Source organism: Amblyomma maculatum, chromosome 1, assembly GCF_055883805.1.
Source record: "Amblyomma maculatum isolate TAMU_Amacu chromosome 1, ASM5588380v1, whole genome shotgun sequence".
In the NCBI taxonomy this organism is placed as follows: domain Eukaryota; kingdom Metazoa; phylum Arthropoda; class Arachnida; order Ixodida; family Ixodidae; genus Amblyomma; species Amblyomma maculatum.
The window spans coordinates 166,336,854-166,356,003 of NC_139344.1; the positions used below are offsets into that span (position 1 = coordinate 166,336,854).

General features: G+C 45.4%; 1 protein-coding gene across 2 annotated transcripts in view; it reads left to right on the plus strand.

Moving 5' to 3' along the window:
- Positions 1-19,150, plus strand: part of Sec24AB (Protein transport protein Sec24AB) — a 131,888-nt gene that overhangs the window by 27,926 nt on the left and 84,812 nt on the right. For both annotated transcript variants that reach the window (XM_084589520.1, XM_084589521.1), the window contains 5 exons: positions 2,956-3,713; positions 5,780-5,965; positions 11,229-11,335; positions 13,671-13,773; positions 15,812-15,938. In XM_084589520.1, the coding sequence (XP_084445646.1) occupies positions 2,956-3,713; positions 5,780-5,965; positions 11,229-11,335; positions 13,671-13,773; positions 15,812-15,938 (1,281 nt within the window). The remainder of the gene's footprint in view (positions 1-2,955; positions 3,714-5,779; positions 5,966-11,228; positions 11,336-13,670; positions 13,774-15,811; positions 15,939-19,150) is intronic.

The following is a 19,150-nucleotide window of genomic DNA, read 5'->3' on the forward strand; positions in this document are numbered from 1 at the left end:
CTGGCTGCACGCCTGATTTCTTTGTCTTGATTGTTTGTGGCGCGATGGTGACAGCGCATGAATCGTGCAAATAAGCGCCCGTTGCTCTGTTCAACTGTATTTGGGGCCTGTTGCCGCTGCCGTTGAGCTCCACAACGATGGCGACCGCCACTCCAGTAACGCGACGACGATGTTGCCGTTGCTGGCATGCTGACCGATGACATATTATTGGAAGTTCTAGATGCAGACAGAAATTGTTTCGACGATGAAAGTCATGAGCAACCACTGCCATAATGTCGCACTGTGCAAGAGGCCCTGAGGCTCTCGCTGTACTGGAGGAATTTTGCGTCTGATCACGCGACAGCGTGCACCATTTGATCAGACTGAAAAAAATTATCACGTAAATTGCAACGAAGAAACAAACAAAATTAACGCAGTTTTCATGAAATATAGGTATGTGCATGCCCAGCACATTTTTTTGTTGTTTTCATGGTAAATTCGATAATCCGGAATTCGGTTAATTCGGACATTTTAGCCGGTCTCTTGCGATCTGGATTAACGAGGTTTTACTGTATGTGTTTGTGCACATGCTGAACAGGTATTTTAGCAAAGATGTAATTGCTTTAAAAGGTTGGTTTGTGGGGTTTAACGTCCCAAAGCGACTCAGACTATGAGAGACGCCGTAGTGGAGGACTCCGGAAATTTCGACCACCTGGGGTTCTTTAACGTGCACTGACATCGCACAGCACACGGACGCCTTGCTTTTCGCCTCCACCGAAAAGCGGCCGCCGAGGCCGGGATTCGATCCCGCGTCCTTGGGCGCAGTAGTCGAGCGCCGTAACCACTGCGCCACCCCGGCGGGGGTGATTTAAAAGGGGTTCCCATGATGAGTAAGGAAATGTTTTAATAACCTGGCTAATTGCATTCAGAGCTCAGTATGAAGAAACGCTGCTAAAAGCACTTTCATTGTTGCCTCATACGAACTGTGTGATTGGAGCCCCTCTGGCTCCATCTGAATTTTGGCTATGGGGGCTGTGGTGACAAATGCACTTGCATTTATTGCAACAAATTAAAGCTATTCTGACACAAAGGTAACTGGACAGAAAAGCCTGGTTCTACTTGCTTAAGCGAGGCATATGTATATACATTTTGCTCCCTTGTTGGTTCACGTTGGTTCACATTTTTTTCTTGTTGATTTGGCTTTTCATGCAGTCAAGTTTTTAGAAGTGGACTGTTGGCGCTTAACTAGACAGTTACTTTTTTTGACAGTGACAGTGTTTCATGTTGCAAACACTGCAGTAAATGCAAGCATTTGTGCATTTTTTCGTGTACTTATCTTGCTAACAATCAAGCCATGGTGAACAATACTGTACTTTACTTTGAACTCAGAGGGATACCGCATGTATCAATAAAAAGTGGCAATTCCTTCATTGGAAAAAAATATTCATAAAGAAAACAAAGCATTTTTTAACCTAAACACGAAAAAAAGAATAGTTTCAAGAACTAAAACCAAAAAGTTCAGTAACCTAGGTATAGCAAACATCAAGGGAACCTCACTGGCCGTTTTGCACCGAGTATATAAATTTGAAATGTGCGTAACAGTACTGTATCCATTCAGTGTGACAAACTGAAATTACTGTACAGACCATTTTTGTCGAGCACCACAAAAAACGCACAAGGAAAAAAGTTGACTGATGGTTTATCATAGCTAGGCTCCTAATATCGTGCAGTAGCACTGCTTGCGCTGGTTTAGCGTTGTTAGCGTTGCTTTGGAGTGCTAAGCTGGGATATTACCTTCTGTTGACCTTTGCTGTTGTCTTGCCCACTGGGGTTGTCAACAGCGAGCACGGCGATACCCTCATCAGGCATTTCGAACAAGCGTGAGTTAGTGTCCATGCCAAAACCCAAGAAGGCAGGCACAACCTGTTCAGATGTGTGTAGGCTGCGCTATTATGTGGGTTTGTCCAAGACAGCTATCAATAGGGCAGGAAAACTGGGTTGGAGGAATAGCTACAGAGGAAGAGAAGGTGCCTTCTGAATTTTTAGCCAAGTTTTCAGTTATAGCTGGTGCACTGCAGCTATTTCGGGTTTTGAGTTTCTGGTCGCTTCCCCATATGAAATGGCATACATTGGCATACATAATAACATGATATGGAATAGCTGCAGCCAGGACGACCAATAGTTGTATAAGGCAGTGGCCATAACAGAAATATAGCAGGGCACCTTTGACTCGAATACAGCAAGTTTCAGTTGTATATCATAGCATACCTTTGTGATGAAGGGAGTCTGCTACTATAGGACTCATTTACATAGACTTTGTATATGGCAGCAAAGTTTGGAGTTACTACAGTCAAGCACTTGGTTGTAACCAAAGGTTTTTAACTGAATGTCCGTTACAGCCACATGCTACTGAGACTGGGCAGGAATATAGTGCATGTGGCTGCATAAAAAAGGATAAACGTGCATATGCATGCGTGGACCATGCTAGGACCATGCTAGGTACATTCGCGCAGCCGTTTGGTGTCTTCTGGGTCTGTTCCATGCAACTAGAAAAGTGGTAAGCACTGTGTGAACTGGCCTAACCCATTTGATGCTGCTTGCCACCTTTCTGGTTATGTCTAGAAAGTGTCCAGTGTCCAGCTGGTGCCAGTGAGAAAGCAAGAGCCTGATCACAAGAATTGTACATAGGGAGAAGTGCTGCTAAAAAGGAGGGAAGCCGTGTTTCGAACAAGTGCAGAGTAGGTCTGGAATTCAATTGGTAAACGATGGCACAGTGAGGCAAGTGGTACATTTTTTTTCTCTGCGTAGCCCATCAAATGTAATGAGGTGCTAATAAGATGTATATGACATTGTGTCCTTCATTTCTGTTATGGCAGCCAGACACATTCAATAACCTGTGATTCGAAAGGCGCGAACAGGTAGCATATACCCTCTGCCATGTAATAGTGAGACTTTTGTCATTTTGTTTTCTTCAAGGCCCTATCAGCTATATGCACCCCAGCACCAGCCAAGCGGCCCCGCCTGTCCGAGGCCCTTTACTACCAGCAGGGTACTTTCCACCTACTCCGCAAGGGCCAAACATGCAGCCTTCCGCAAGGGCAGTCTCACAGCCTGGACCACTGCCAATTGGGCAGCCCGCTGTCTCCGGGACCTCTCTACAGAGGCCCACACCAGTGTCGGGGCCTGCTGGCCCACCTCCCCCTACTTCTGTGTCTGGCAGCGCATACCCAGTGCCCAATCCTTCCTCTGCTTTCCCTGGACCTTCAAGTGCACATGCAGCCTCTTCAAACCAGCATGTGGCTGTAGGCCCTCAGCCTTCATTTCCAGGCCAGCCTCCACTTGCGTCCAGCTTTCGGCCAGTGTTGGGGCAACCACTTGCTCCAGGTTCGCACATGCTTTCAGGCACTAATCGGATGCCTGGGCAACCTGCCACTGCCCCTCCCACATCTGTGCCAGCCCCACCATCTCAGTTCCCACCACCACCAGCATCAGGACTGAGTGGAGCATCTTTTTCTGGCCCCAGGACAGCAGGCCCATCTATGGCAGGGCCAGGCTTTCCCCCGGCTTCTGTTTCACAGCCAGGGACGCACACTCAGGGGTTGGGGCCTCAGCCACCTCCAGGTAGCATGCTTGGAGCCCCACAACAGAGGCAAGGCTACCCGGGCCCACCACCCACTTCAGGTGCACCTACACAGCTTCAGACGTTGCACGGGAGGCCGTCATATCCACAGCAGGTGAGGAGCCATTTATGTATTAATTGGCTTGTGTGCATGTAAAGGTCCCATCTCTTGTGGAAGCCGCAAAAAAAGAGGCCAATCTGCTGGGGTCTTTCTGTTTTGTCTGCTGTGCCAGTATTTTCGTGCGAGCTTCAGGGCAGTTTCTTCAAAACCAGCCTATGGCTGCAATATAGCATTACTGCATGGCCTCACGCCCACTTTGATGATGAGTGCCTCAGCCTGGGAGCTTTATGACATGGTATATGCGATGCACCTGGCAGTAAAAGAGGCAAAACACATTGGTTGCTATTCTGCAGTGGAAAACTTTTTTTTTTTTATTCTGCACATACAAATGAAAATGTAATGTGCATCAGTGTTTGTTGTTCTTTGTGATTGTTATGTCATGTTCAGCAATAATGTATTTGCCCACTGATTTTTTGGGGCTTCATTCAGACATATATTTCAGACCTTTTTAGATGTCATGCACCTCATAAAGGTGTGTACAATATTATGTATTTGTATTTTAGACTAGTTAACCTATCGGAACTGTAGTAATGTTGTGGCCGGTTACCCTAGGACAGGGATGCTAAAGCTACTTTCATCCATTCCTCAAGTAGCCAGTTTGTTCTGACCACCCTTCCTCCTGCTTCTTCCCCTGTCCCTTATTTTTGTAGCCAGTTTGTTCTGACCACCCTTCCTCCTGCTTCTTCCCCTGTCCCTTATTTTTGTGGGCTCTTGGGTTCCTTGAGGAAACTTTGAGAACCTCCGCCTTAGGGTACACTTATGCCTTAACGCATGTTGCACACCTTAATTGTTTATGAAAAACGCTGACATCTGTATCGTAATCATGAGCACTAACTTCTGCAGAAGCTGCATCATTTAATAATATGATGTTTCATTTTCATTATTGTTACGCATGTAAAAGAAGTGCGACAGTTGACATGCGTGAGTTTTGGGACCAATGTCAGCCATTATCTACTCCACTGATGTGTAGTTCCACTGGATAGTTAGTGCTCACGTGCTGCCATGGCCTTTACTGGTGCTTGCCAAGTTTTTGCGCTGGGGTGCATGTTCACATTCTGTCACCGTCAAATGAAGTGCTGACAAAATGGTTGAAACATGAACACCAAATGATAGATGGCTGAAATTATCCAGTCCTCTGCTCTGGTGTCCCTTATGACACAAGTCTTTTTGGGATGTGCCTCTTTGCTGAGGAATTTCTTGTGGCCTTAAGTATCTATAAGCCTTGCAACCGCAGATACGGCAACAGGCTCGTAACTGCCGCGTGCATACAGTAAAATTTCATCACAGTAAATGCGTGAAAAGTAAACTAGCTCATTATTGCTTAGTTGTAACATGAAATTTCATGGAAGCACACAAGAGCGGTGCAGTATAGCCACTGAAGGGACGGCAACTGAGGCGATGCTTACTAAGAAACGGGAGACCTTTTCTGAAGTTTTGGCGTAGGCCGCAAAAACCATGCACCAGTTAGGCCGGCTTCCTTGTGCAGCACCACCAGCGCGCAATGGCTGTGAGTACAGCGCCTATTATGGTAGATTCCCCGGATCACAGCTGTGTGCCATGAGAAGTACTAAATCAGAGAAAAGGTATCTCCATTTTCACTGCCTGCTTAACAACCAACATCACCATAGGATGGTTACTGCAAGGCTACAACCGTCTGCATTGCCTTCCAGGGTGCTGTCAATAGGTGTGAGGGGTGTAACACGTGCTGAACTGTCCATGTCATTCTGTCTTCTGTGAGCTGTTGATGAATGCGAGGCATTCCGGAGTCTTCCACTATACCCTGAGTCGATTTGGGACGTTAAACCCCACAAACCAAACTAAACCACCTGTCACTTGTATAGTGCGGCGAAGCCTGCTGCCTGTTATTGCGTAAAGGGAAAACAAAGTACATGGGTTTGTGAAAAATAATTGGGAACGGTTTGATGTTGCCAATAATTTGTAGTACCCATGGTCATTATATGGAGGTTCTATTTTAAATCGTCTCACTTTACTCTTAGGGCAGTTTTTGTCATCAGTTGTGGTGGGCAGCCTGATTGCTGCTTTTTACATATTTTGTGCAGTTTGGCTACAGTCAATCAGTAGGCAATAGCAGCGTGCCACCACCACCTCCTCTCTACAATGCCCAGCAGCAGCCAACACAGCAGCCACCCCTTGAGCCGCCCATTGGTGGAGTACCTGGTTATGATCCGGAGATGCATTCACGCATGTCTGGCCTCAGTGTCAATGCCAGCTTCAACAAGCTCTGGGTAATATTCTATGCCTCTCTTACACCTGCATTTATGTTTGCTTATCCGGTGTAACTGGATTTGAGTCTCAACCTCATTATTTGGTGTGTTATGCTCTGGTTTCCAGTTATGCTAGTCATGCCCAAGGCCCCTTGTTTTTCCACGATTCCCCAAAAATTCTCGATTATTTTTCTTGCAATTTTTAGGAAGTACTGTTTGTGGACATCAGTAGGTATGATAGAATGATAGGGATTCATTCAATCATTTCCGCTTTCTTGAAACATTGAATCTGGTAATGAGCGAAGTTATTCTGATGCTTTTATACATACTTGCTTTCTATCGGCTCGAGCAAGTTAGCACATCAAGCATTGTGGTTCTAGTAGCAGTGGCTAGCACAGTTCTGTGGGATGGGCCTTGATACTGTTGAATTTACAGTAAAGTCTCGATACGTTTTAAAAATATGATAAAGAAATGCATTGTATGGGAAAACGTATGTCCAACCTTCCTCGTTTTGAAAAAAGTAGCAGTTGAATCAGGTGCAAGGGCATTTATTATTCAACACTTTCACTGCGTGAAACTGTAGGTTAGCATTTCTTTACATAAAGAGTAAACATCTACTTCTTCAGTGCTTGCCTAAGTCAGTCCACACCAGCTTTTTACTTAGTACGAAAGAGATTTAGCACCAAATTCGGTACGCTGACTGCAATACAGAGTGGTAGTAGCTTCCTCACTGTTTCCTGATGTTTCATTTCTTACACTAATGCACTGTGGAGAAGCCATTGCGATGGCTGACTGTCTCTGCATGGTTGCTCTTAATGCTATGTTCCCATACCTAGGCCGCTCATGCGTACATACCTAGTTGTAGTCGTTAAATGGTTCTCAAAAGCATTGCAAAGATGTCGCTGCATACCTTTTATTCAAATCGGATCTCCGCAGGAACGAACTTCTCGTATGTTGGCTGCTCGTCGTTCTTTGATCCTTAGCTTATGTAGAAGCCACCACTATAGGCAAGCACTGCAGTTCAGCTTTTTAGTTTGGTGTGCCCCCGGTTCGGCCTACTTGTATGTTAGCACATGTGTGGTTAATGATTAAACATATTGTAATACTGCTACAGTTAGTTGAAATTTTGAAGGCAACAAAAATGTAATTGTGTTATAAAGGAATATATTAACCAAGAGAAGAAAGTAATTCTGTAGGAGAATTACTGCCCTCAATTTTGAGAGTGCAAAACAGGAAATCATATGATAGTAATTGTACTCGCACTATTATAACACCAGCTTTGCCTTTGAATTATGGAACTATGTATATGGAACATGCAAACTTCTTTTTGCTGTTCTTTGAGTTACTTGCACTGCGCTCACATACTGGGATTGTGAGGTGCGTGAAGAAGGTAACATCTCTCTGGTCGTAGTCATCGGGAAGAAGCGTGCAGTGCGCACTGGCAAGGAAGTTGTTGCACGCATAGAAATAATGGTGAGTGGCCTGTTCATATAAGAGGGAAAGGTGGCATAGGAACCATGAGGAGTATTGAAGGGGAGGAAAAAAAACGATGTCGAACTGCATCACGAAACAGAGAGCAAGGCAAGAAAGCAGCATCTTGGCAGCTACTGCTGCATGAAAATTCTCATGCGTTAACTCGCCCAATGCTTTCTATGGAACATTGCTGATTCTCTTTTCTCAGTTTGAGGATTTTAATATTTTCTGCTGTGGAAGATTAAGGGCATTAGTCGCCATGCTTTTCTTGACATTCCAAGGGAAACTAAATTAAAAAATCTTGCGCATTGCAATTTCGGTCCACTGCACATGAGGAGTGACATGTATTTAGTTGACTCATTTGTGTTGGCCAAAATTTGGAGATGCTGTCTGCATTTATTGCCCTTTCCAGTTTCTATTTAGCTGGGTTTGCTGGTGGGTTATGTACTTGGTTGATAATAAGTTCCCTAGCCCACAAAAGGCCTGCATTTAAGCCATGTTGCAAGGCAATCGCAACATTCCCCAAAGTTAAAATATCTGGAGGGTGAGGAGGAGTCCCATTCTCACCTTTGCAGGCATTTCATGGTCCCAAATATATCACTCAAAAGCAGTCTGGGGACGAAGATGAGACGACAAGGACGGGCGCTCCGTCCTTGTCTACATGATCTGGAGACTCATGACCAATTCTACACTTACGGCCTTCTACAGTCTAACCTGGGCATATTGAACTCCAGGGGATCGTGAAATAGTTCGTTATATCGATCCAGAAGTGTGAATTCGATGTACCCACGCTAGGCATGCGCGTCCTGCAGCTGCCCACTGGTGGCATACTGGCAGCACAGCGCTTGCCGCAAGTGTGCTGACCCACGAGGCACACACATGGGCTCAGTAGCAGCTCGTGCCAGAAGTTGACAAGGGGGAATTCTGAGTGCACCCTCAAGTGCTACCTTGTGAACCAGACCGGAGTGTCGGAGCTTGCGCCGCACGGCAGAAGTGCTGTTGGCGTTGGTGGCTCGTATCAAAGCTGCAGTAGACAGTGTTTTGGGAAATGCCACCACCAGATTTAATTTTGTTACTGGTACACTATAACACAAAAACGACAGCTCCATTAGAAATGGGCACAGTTGATTTTTGCGTCGCCTTTATCTGCAAAGCAAGCCATGCGAAAGCCATCGCAAGCCTTTGTTTAGCTAAGCTGGCTTCACCCCACGGCGACTGGTGCATCGAACTTTAGCTTCCCTATAAAACAGCAGTGTGGTATTAGAAACAAGTATGTCAAACCAAAAGCAACATCCTAGCGGACTCGGGTGTTCACCTCCTACTCATACTTTCACGGCATTAGCATTGCCAGCAGGTGCCCTAGGACGCTGACTCCAAACTTATTGTGGGAGTATCAGTACAAGAAGTGCTCCTTGCAGGAGCATGGCACACAGTTCAATATATTTAATGCTTCATTAGCAGGAGTTTGATAAACGAGAATAACAGTGCTATATTTTTGCATGGGATTACTAGGGGAATATTCAAGCAGTTCGATACACCGTATAAACCATATACAGTCGAACCCGGATATACCGAACTCGAAGGGGATTGCGAAATAGTTCGATATATCGATAATTCGATATACAGAAATTGGCTTGTGACGGCACTTACTATGCGAAAAAACAATACCGTATTTGTCGCGTAATCAACCCACTCTCATAATGAACCCACCCTCCACTTTTGCACCCGAAAATTTGAAAAAAAAAAAATGCGTAAAGGCCAGCTCGCTCACATGCAAGCGATTGAGCGATCTCATCGACGAGCGGCAGCGACAGAGCGAAATATTTCAAAGTTGTTGGAACTGCGTCCCTTTCGCAGCTCGAGCCACCGCGGTAGCTCAAAACAAGGTTTCTGCGTCGCCGCGGCAGAAATCACGATGGCGCGCGTCACTCAGTTTCATTGGTCTCATCCACAGCTCATTTCTTGGCAGCGTGCCAAGATGTTGCGCAGCGATAATGTAACGTCCAGGCGCGTTTATCTTTTGATAGCTCCTGCGGTGGCGGGGAGCGAACTTGGCAGAGTGCCCGTGATGGCTTGATTGCACAAGCCATGCCGCGCTTGGGGCGGGCGTCATGATCGCAGTAGCTGACTGCGTGCTTTCGTCGATTCATACATGCAGGATAAACAACTCCTGCAAAAAAAAAAAACTGCTGCCGCTTAACGTCCGAACAGCACAACGATAAGAAATGATGACTCAAAAAAAAAAAAAAAACGCACGAGACAGTTGTCACTTCTTAACGTTGCAGGCGCCATAGCCACGTCAGCCGCCGCGCGCTTAGGGTTCGCAACACACGCTGGAGAAAGAGAAAGTGTCGGACGTCTGTCTGAAAACGGGCTGAGCTGGCTTGGCGCATGTGTAGCGCGTGCTGAAGGAGAGAGATAGCTCGGCAAAAGAATGGGCACACCCACGCACATGGCTTGCAAACGTCATGTGTTGGCGTGCAGGAAATGATAACTGCAGATGCGCGCGCCTTTGGGGAATGGGCGCGGCGCTGCCCAGACCAGCCATCGCCAAACTGTTCCTTCTCATTCCTTTCGCGCATGGCTTGAAAACGTCACGCGGCAAACGGCCAAGGATGGTGCGATCGTCTTTGGGGAAGGCACACTTTCCAGTGCGTGGTGCGGAGTTCGATATATGACGCGGCTTTCCTATACTTTTACATGGGATTTTCAAGGGGATATTTCGTGAGTTCGATATAGCCAAAATTCAATATATCCGGGTTCGATATAACCGGGTTCAACTGTATAGGTCGAGTGAGAATATAGTCTACCCACTTACCTTGAAGTAAAAAAAAAAAATGTAGAAAAAGTAAAACAAAAAAAATGGCCAAAGCGCATACACTTACAATATGATCGGTGTCCAGTACCACAGCTACGATCTGATTCCGAACTTTCAGCAGCATCGTGAGAAGATGACTCTGTTGCTTGCCATCTCCCACAGTGCATCGCCTAGTTTCAGCAAGCGTGCTGCTCACGCAGCATTTCTTGAAAGGTTGCATGATAGCTGTTTTGACAACTGTTTACATCGCAGCATCCCTACAAAGCTTTGGTGTACGGCCGGAGCAATGTCGCTCGACCGCACATGCCCTTGGCAACTGAACGAGCTGCCATCGTCACATGAGCAGCCGCCTGCATGCCCCGCAGGAAGCCACAACGGAGAAGATAGTTTGCAAGGAAACTTTCTACAAAAATAAAAATAAACAAAATTCCCAGGAACTCAAACTGAGTGCTTTGTTGGTGTGCTGTCGCCCGGAAATTCGCCCAGCTGGTGAACAAGCCAAACAGTGTTGACGGACACTGTTTCTTGCTTGTTTTGGTTGCCCAACTCTGTCACACCGAGGCAACACCGCAGCAACCTGTTTGGCTTCCCGGCTGTTCATGAGATTTGACGCTGTTGGGGAACAAATTGGTTCGGAAACTTGTTGGCGGCTTGTTCGGTGAACGTTTTCTGTCGATGTCGCTGTTGTGTTTCCACAGTGTTACTCGGCCTTAAGCCCCCGCTGTAAAGAATAGCGTTCTGCGCTAAGCCCTCCCTGTAAACCAACCAACCAAATGGCCCAGAACTCCACTTTGCTCAAGGAAAACTGATAAATCCAAAGAATTCGATCATTATAAGCGATATATCGTTATATCTGCTATCGTTACAAGTGGACTGAACTGTACTGGCTGTGGATTGTGCATTCACTACTGTGGGAAGCTGTTGTTGAATGTTGCGTTATGCAAGCATCGTAACTGTAAGCCTATTTTTTGCTTGTCTTTTTTCGTTTTCTAGGGCTATGAAGCATGCAACTTGCTCCAGACGCGCAATATTCTTCCCAAGGCACCAGAGGATCCACCCAAGCCTTCGCTGCCTGCCGAGAATGCAAACTGCTCCACTGAGTAAGTGTCGGCTGCCTTTTATATCTGTCTGTGCTCTGCTCATATATTTAAATTCAGGTTTGCATAGCCACATGGGATTGAAAGATGCTATCATTCCCAGTTGATCAACTTTAGGCATAACAAAGGCATGGCTTTGGTTCTTTTTTGCGAATTCAGTGTTTGGGATTTTTATCTTAAAGATATTATTGGGAGTAGGTGTAGTTTCTCGGTAGTTTCTCAAAACATCTGTAGATGCAGAATATTGCAGGTGATACCTTAATGACGGTCATACACTAGTGTGGCATGCAGCATCTTTATATAAGCTGTGTGCATCTGGTATTGGTTCATGCACGGCACTGTTAACTAGGGCCACCCGCCAGACGTACTGGCAGCATCCCACTTTCAGTCTGTTGCTAGGCATAGCCTGCTTTGCTGTGAAGCCGCCGCAGCCGATGGTTTATAATTAGCCACTGCTGAGAATAAAAAGCCTAATTATTTTACCGGTGCAGTGGGCACACATTCTTTTACTAGGATTAGAGCTCATTTCGTTTTTGTAATGCCTTCAGCAACGAGGCTAGGTTAGCTTAATCGCATGGCCAGCATTGTATCAAACGCTGGCTTCCCAGTATAGCAGCAGTGTCACATGGAAAAGGGCGCTGCCACACTGAGGGCTACCACCAATCGCTTGCCACATTCCTTACATCACGCAGTTTTACTTCACATAGCTAGCATGACCGGAAGGTGCCCAAGGCCATAGTCGATTTGGTGGTCGCACCAGTTTCAGTGGCTGCAGAGTAAGGTTGAGCATTTCTTGACGTAGCCCAGTTATCCTCAGTGCTTTTCTCTGTATGCTGGCACCATTGTACTCTGATGCTATTGGTGAATTGGGGGGTGGCAAATGGGTCATTTCAGGTTAGTGCCAGATCGCAGTTAAAGGGTGCATGCTCACAAAGGCTTTCACGTTGTGCACAAAATAGAGACATTGTACATCAGAGCCAGCGCAGACTTACTGGGCACTGCCTTGTACCAAACATGCTGAGCGAGCAGAAGTAGTGAAATGTGGTGCCTAACATTCTGAGGAGTTCCATCTGTTAACTGCATTTTAAACAGCTCCTTTTGAAAGGCGGCCGTACCATCTTCACTGAAAATATTTGTGGAGGCTGAGACTTTTTTCTTGTAGGTGCAAAAACAGCATTGGTCAAGAGCCCCGACTAAGACATTATTGGGGCCTATGGATTGTGTTCAGTGTCATTGTGTGTTATGTCTGAAATACGTAGTCATTTGATGTTTAACACTTTCCTGTCTGCGCCTATTCCCATAGATAGCCCACTATCGATGGCTTTACGATTCACATTTTCCCGCTTCGAAGTGCACCTTGACAAGTGGCATCCTCCAATGGGAAATAAAGGAACCTTTCTTTCAGTTTTGCTTTTGGTTTTATTTTTACCGCCGTGCTGCGCCCGTCCAGATGGTCTCCGGAGTCAGGTGATCGGCTCTCTTTGTTTACATCATGGAGTCAACGTCATGCGTGCTCTTGCTGCTTGGAAACGGTGCGGTTCCGCGGAAGTTGACGCATCGGAGAACTCGATTTTGGATGCAAAAAGCAGCAGTGATGGCACAGAAAATGAAATGAGCTCTTCAGACTATAGGACTGGCAGCAAAACTACGTAAAACCGATCCGGAACGTCGACAGCTAGGCCTCAATAATTTTCGCGTTCGCTTTCCAGAAATTTCTGCTTTTTCTGCGCGCTGATGGGAAGAGATCACTGTTCTGAAGGTCATAACTGTTTTCTGCAAGGTGACAACGTCTTTTGGGTAGTATTACTAGCCGCCGGCAGCGCAGGGAGTCGCGTTTTCCGCTAGAGGACAGCCAGGGGTCGACCTCGACGTAATCGACCTCGACTACTGTTTTCTTTCCTAACTCAATGAATACTGTACACAGAAAGCTTGAAGTTGCTGCAATGTTGCATTGGTCCCTGTTGTAAAAAACGTATATATTGAAATTTTTGTGTTTTATTTGTATCAAGAAACTTTGATGCTTTTGTATGGTAGTTTTTTTTTTTTTTTACTACAATTGTTCTTTTTTTTTTTCATCACTTATTCAATAAATATGTTTATTTTCACTAAACCCATTGAGAAGAGAAATTCCTCTTGTACAGTTTGATACTAAACACTCCTGTATTAAGCAAGTTTTGTCAAAGAAGAAAAGAAATATTAATGACACCACCCAAAAACCACCTTTTTTCCTGCGGACAGGAAAGTGTTAATTGCTTAAAATGTTTGTCTATTGAAGGTACGCCAAACATGTGTTGAGTAGTTTGTATCACTGTTTTGCCCTTTTATTTTCTGTTCACAGCATTTTTAGGTGCACACTGACCAAGATACCAGAAACGCAGTCCCTTTTACAGAAGGCTCGCCTGCCATTGGGAGTCCTTATTCATCCCTTCCGGGATGTCAGTGTAAGTGTTGCAGCATCTCACCATACATGGCTTCCTGTCTCGATTAGTAGCCAGTGCAGATGTTTCATGGAAGAGCTAACAATCTTTGCAATAATAGGAAGTTATATACACCTTTGCTATAAAAATTGCTAATACTATCCTTGCATGTTAGCTTTTGGCCAAAAAATTGGAAAGCTCTGTCTAGAGGGCAAACCTTGTTCAGTTCTTTGCGAAAATAGATGGAACAGATAAATTTCTGAAAGAACGGTAGTCACTCTAAGGAACAGTGCATCACTTTTTGCTGAAATGGGGCTTGTAGTAGTATCCTACATTTTTGCACACTGTGAACTTGAATATATAATTGAAATTAGACACATTGATGCACCCAGTCAGTGTGACCTGGGGTCTTGCAGTGTCAGCCATTCATTATAATAATTCCGTAACCTATTCTTAAATAGCTTGCTGATATCAACGTTGAGCAGTTGTAATTGACTCGTCATACCTCCCGGTATCACTGCAATGTCCGTATTGGCATCTGAAAGCACGAACTTTACGTCATCTGTCAAGTGGCCGTGGTAGGAGTCGAGAATCAGGAGTGACTCCTTGAACAACAGTGCCCCGGGATGGCGTTGTCAAACTGTCTTACTCAGTCTTGACAAGGGCACCATTCATCCATCCATTCTCATGAGTGTGCACGAAGACATTTTTAGGGAAAACCTCTCTGGCTGGAAGAGTCTTCCGCTTAAATATCATGTAGGGTGGCAGTTTTCGCCCATCAGCTGCGCAACATAACGTCATAGTAAATGTTGCTTCTCGTACCCAGCAGTTTTTAATTTCACTTATTTTGCGCACTTCTCATTAGCTGTGTATGCTACAGACATGTCAATACACACTGGGGTCTGATCGGCGTTATTGATTTGGCCCAGTCTGTAATCTTTCTCCAGCTGCTTCTTTATAACGAAGAGCTGGAATGCTAAAAGCTTTTCCTCAAAGTCAATGGGTAGGTTATGGCACACGGAAGTCGGGCATCGCAGGCTGAACCCGAAACGCGTCATGAAACGAGTGACCCAGCCCCTGTTGGGCCTTAAATTCAGTCCATGTGATGATCTCCTTCGCCTTTGCCTGTATCATCTACATCTTCACGGGCATTGCACCTTCTCTTTGTTTTCTGATGAAGTCTGATAAAGTTCAAGGTAGGCTTGAAAATCAATATGCAGAAGTCTAAGGTAATGTTTAACAGCCTTGGGAAGGAACAGCAGTTTATGTTAGGTAGTGAAGCACTGGAAGTTGTAGGCGAATATGTCTACTTAGTGCAGGCAGTTACCGCAGATCCAGACCATGAAAGGAAAAAACAAGGAGAATAAGATTGGTGTGCCCCCGGTTTGTACACGATCCTATGGGCTGCGTGACGGTTCCTGAATAAAGTCCGAAATATCGCGCATGTCCGAATTATTGGAAAAATCGGTCGGCTACTGTACTGGCAGTGTGCTGCTCTCTGTGTTACTAGGCCCGGCTTACTTTGCTTCGAAGCCGTAGTGGACGGTGCCTTGGAACCAGACAGTGCTTGTAGATTGTAGCAGGTCTACAGTGCTTACTTGACTTAAATGCACATTTTTTTTTTTTGCCTGAAAAAAACAACAACAAAATCTCCTGTGATTTTCCCCATTGAAACTACGCTAGCAACACCCGATAGTTGGAATCACAAAAGTGTGGCTTGGTATTTCTTGCGTATCAATATTATTGATGTTTCCTACATAGCCTACCAAGTAGCCTCACGAGCATCTGCAGTGTACCTGTGTGTAAGCACATGTCATGTGGGCACAGGATCACAGAATGTCTGGGCCAGTCAGGGTGACATGCAGGGCATGATTATGTTCCTGCCACATTTTTGTACCGTAGTTGACAGTCGTGTAGTGCAGGCCATCTTGATTGGCCCAGGTCGCTCTTACTTTGTATAGTGCTGCAAACAGCTTGTGAAGCGGAATATAGGAGGGAGTTGCTTTGTGAGAGTTCAAAATAGCAGTGATGTAAGCGTCACCATTCACCGTTTGCCTTGCAGCACCTGCCTGTGATCCAGAGCAGCACCATAGTGCGCTGCCGGTCCTGTCGTGCCTACATAAACCCGTACGTGCAGTTTGTGGAGCGGCAAAAGTGGAAGTGCAACATATGCTTCCGCATCAACCCTTGTAAGTTTTCCCTGCCTGGGGATGGGGTTGTAGATCAATGTGCTTTTGCTTTATGTGAGTGGTGTTGAGCTAGTACAGTTTTAGCTGCTAAATGCTAGCTCTCCAAGGCCCGCCATTGTGAACTTAGATTGCTGACGCGGTATTAATCGTACTTGCTACATATACAGCCTTGCTTAAAAGTCCCAAAGCCAAATGATTTTCATCTCTACTGCAAAATGAAGCCGTCACGGTGCCGTTAAAGATTAAAAGACTGTCAGGGATAAGAAATCACTTCGTAGTATTTGAATTGGCCTTTGACCTTTAATGGTGCTGTGACGGCTTCATTTTGCGGCCTAGACGAAGATCCTTTGGCCTTAGGACTTTTGACCAAGACTGTACCTTTTGCTGAAGGCTGTATACGAGACACGTAGTATAGCTAAAGCATCTGCATTCTTACCTGGTAAAGGCTCTAGTGGATGTAAAAGTTTGAAAATTGTTTTGTCGCTATTTTCTTTTCTTGCTTTGTTCTTGATTAGCAAGTGGTTTGGCATGCATACATTTAAATTGAAGCGTTTTCCTTTGTCCAGGTGTAGTTTCACAAAGAGGTGATGATTTTGTTCGTGGAAGCTTGGATCTTATTGCATCTGTATGGACCATTTTCTAACTAAAAATACATCACCTCATTGAGAAGTATGTTTAGATAAAACCACGGTCATCCTATATAAAATGTCTGGAAGTATATTTTGTTTCATTAGTGGAAAGGAACAGTTTTATATTTTGTTTTCATTTGTGAATAGTTTTGTGGTCACTGGTTTTGAGTGCAGCTTCAATGCAGTTGTACTGGTGCCCAAGTTATCTTGATGCCTTCAGTAGAGATTGAGTGGTCAGATGTAAATTACTCCAGCCCATCTACGATGTGGGAGATAATACAGTGAGAAAGCATCAAAAATGCATTTTGTTGTGAACGTGCACGTCACTGTCCTTGACAGCTGGTGCAGTGTTACATTGCATTGCATTTGTCAGCCTTGACTGCTTCTGCTGCTCCAGTTAAATCATTCCTTTAACCCTCTAATGGACATTTTTTTCTTTTGATGGATTACCAAAATGGTAACTTCCTTTTTATTCAAAGAAACGGTATTTTGATTCCTGCAAAGCATAAAAAATCACTACAAGATACAAATCATGAACAAGTACCCCCCCCCCCCCCCCCCAAATAGCAGTATTAATTTAATCCATAGTTTTTATGTTTAATATTAATGAGTTATGCTCAAGGCACTTATCTTGGAAAAGCCGTTCTTTTTGGCTGTGAAGGAAAAGAATGTTCAGGCTATTGAGGTTATTTATGTCAGGGAGAAGAGAAAGAGGTACAGTAAAAGCTCTTTGCCCCGTTGGGGTGGTGCAGTGGTAAGACGCCCGACTACTGTGCCGGAGTTCCCGGGATCGAATCCCGGCCTCGGCGGCTGCGTTTCGATGGAGGCGAAACGAAGTGGCGTCCGTGTGCTGTGCGATGTCAGCGCACGTTAAAGATCCCCAGGTGGTCGAAATTACTCCGTAGCCCTCCACTACGGCTCCCCTTTCTCTCTATCCACTTTCACTCCCACCTTCATTCCTTCCCTTACGGCGCGGTGCAGGTGTCCACAGAGCAAGTGTGACAGATACTGCGCCTTTCCCTTCCTATGAACCAACCAACCAAAAAAGCTCTTTAATTTGAACTTCACTGGACAAGGGAAAGAGTTCGAATTATCGAATGGCCTCGAAAAACTGACAAGAACCACTTGCATTGCAGTAAATTTACCGTATTTACTCGCGTAACGAACCCTCTCACATATTGGACCCACCCACCCCCGATTTTTGCCTAAGAAAGAATTAAAAAAAAAAAAGCGTCAGTCATTAGCGTGTCTCTACGTTTTGCGCAGTGACGGTCCACAACTCATTTCTTGGCAGTGCGCCAAGATGCTGCGCAGTGATAACATCACAATGTGCTTACCTTTTGCAAGCCTCGTTTTCAGTTTGTTCGCTTTATCATGACATGGGCGAGTGGGGCGGGTGCCGTCTACTACAGTAGCAGCAAACGCCTTTTGAAGCGAACAATGCTAAAAGCTGGTGTCATGATCGTGGCTGACCGCGTGCACCCATTGACAACCGATGGGTGGAAAAATGAACGACTCTCGGAAAAAAAAAAATAATAATTTCGCGTAATTTGTAGCGCTTCTCCGAAACCGCGTTTGGCTTTCATGTGCGTTGGCTGGGGCCGCGCTGACAGTGTATTTCCAAATTAACAGGGCTCGAACTAACGAGTATTTAGTTGCAGGTTTCGGAGATTGCACGGAAGAAAGAGCAGGCAGCCGCGGCCGCCAACCCCTACCCTCTGGCATCGCCGCGACTGTCATGGTGCCATTCAGGCTTTACCCACTCTTCCATGGTTTTACCTTGTTTCATCTTTTGTCCCCGTCTTGGATGTGCGCAGCCTCTGACTATGCCGCTCTTTCGCAGAGGGCTTTTTAGAGTGCAGCTCTTAGGCGCCCGTTCCTGCGTTTCGCATTGGCGCCGGACTCGGTGGCGGCGATGGCGTTGGCGGTGCAGTCGTCGTAACCAGCTCCGCCCCCCTTTCAGCCCCTCAGCTCAGCCCCCCTCTTCCTCCTTGGCGGCGACCGCGCGATTTATCTGATTGTTGCACGCGCTCCAGCCACCCCCGTTCGCCGCTGTGTATACCCCCCCCCCCCCCCCCCTTTCTTAAGCAACATACTTCAAATTATCCAAAAATTCGAATTAACGAGCTTTCACTGTATAAATATTGATGTTGCTCTGAGAGATGCTAAAAGCAAAGCTGCATTCATATGTGTTCAGGACCAGTCTCAATGCTTGTTAGAAGTTGTGTTGTTCAGTGTCACATGATCTCAAAATGTTTGGATGAATAAGAGCGTCTGACTCAAAAATGTATCTTGACAGTTTGAGATGGATTGTGGCACTAGTGACAATAATAAAGCTTTACGACGCATTTGACAGTTTTTCTCGGTGAGTGTTATAGACATGGTATATATCTGATGATAATTATTTGTTCTAGCTGCTTCCTTGACAAGAATGCCTTAGTAATCCACCCATTATCTGCTGTAGCTTGGCACAAAAGGGGCTAAAGTAGCATCTCAAATTTTTTTTTTTTTTTGCAAACAGCACTGAATGCAGTAATTTTATGTCTGGTCAGATATATTTGTTTGTTTAAGGTAAACATGGTA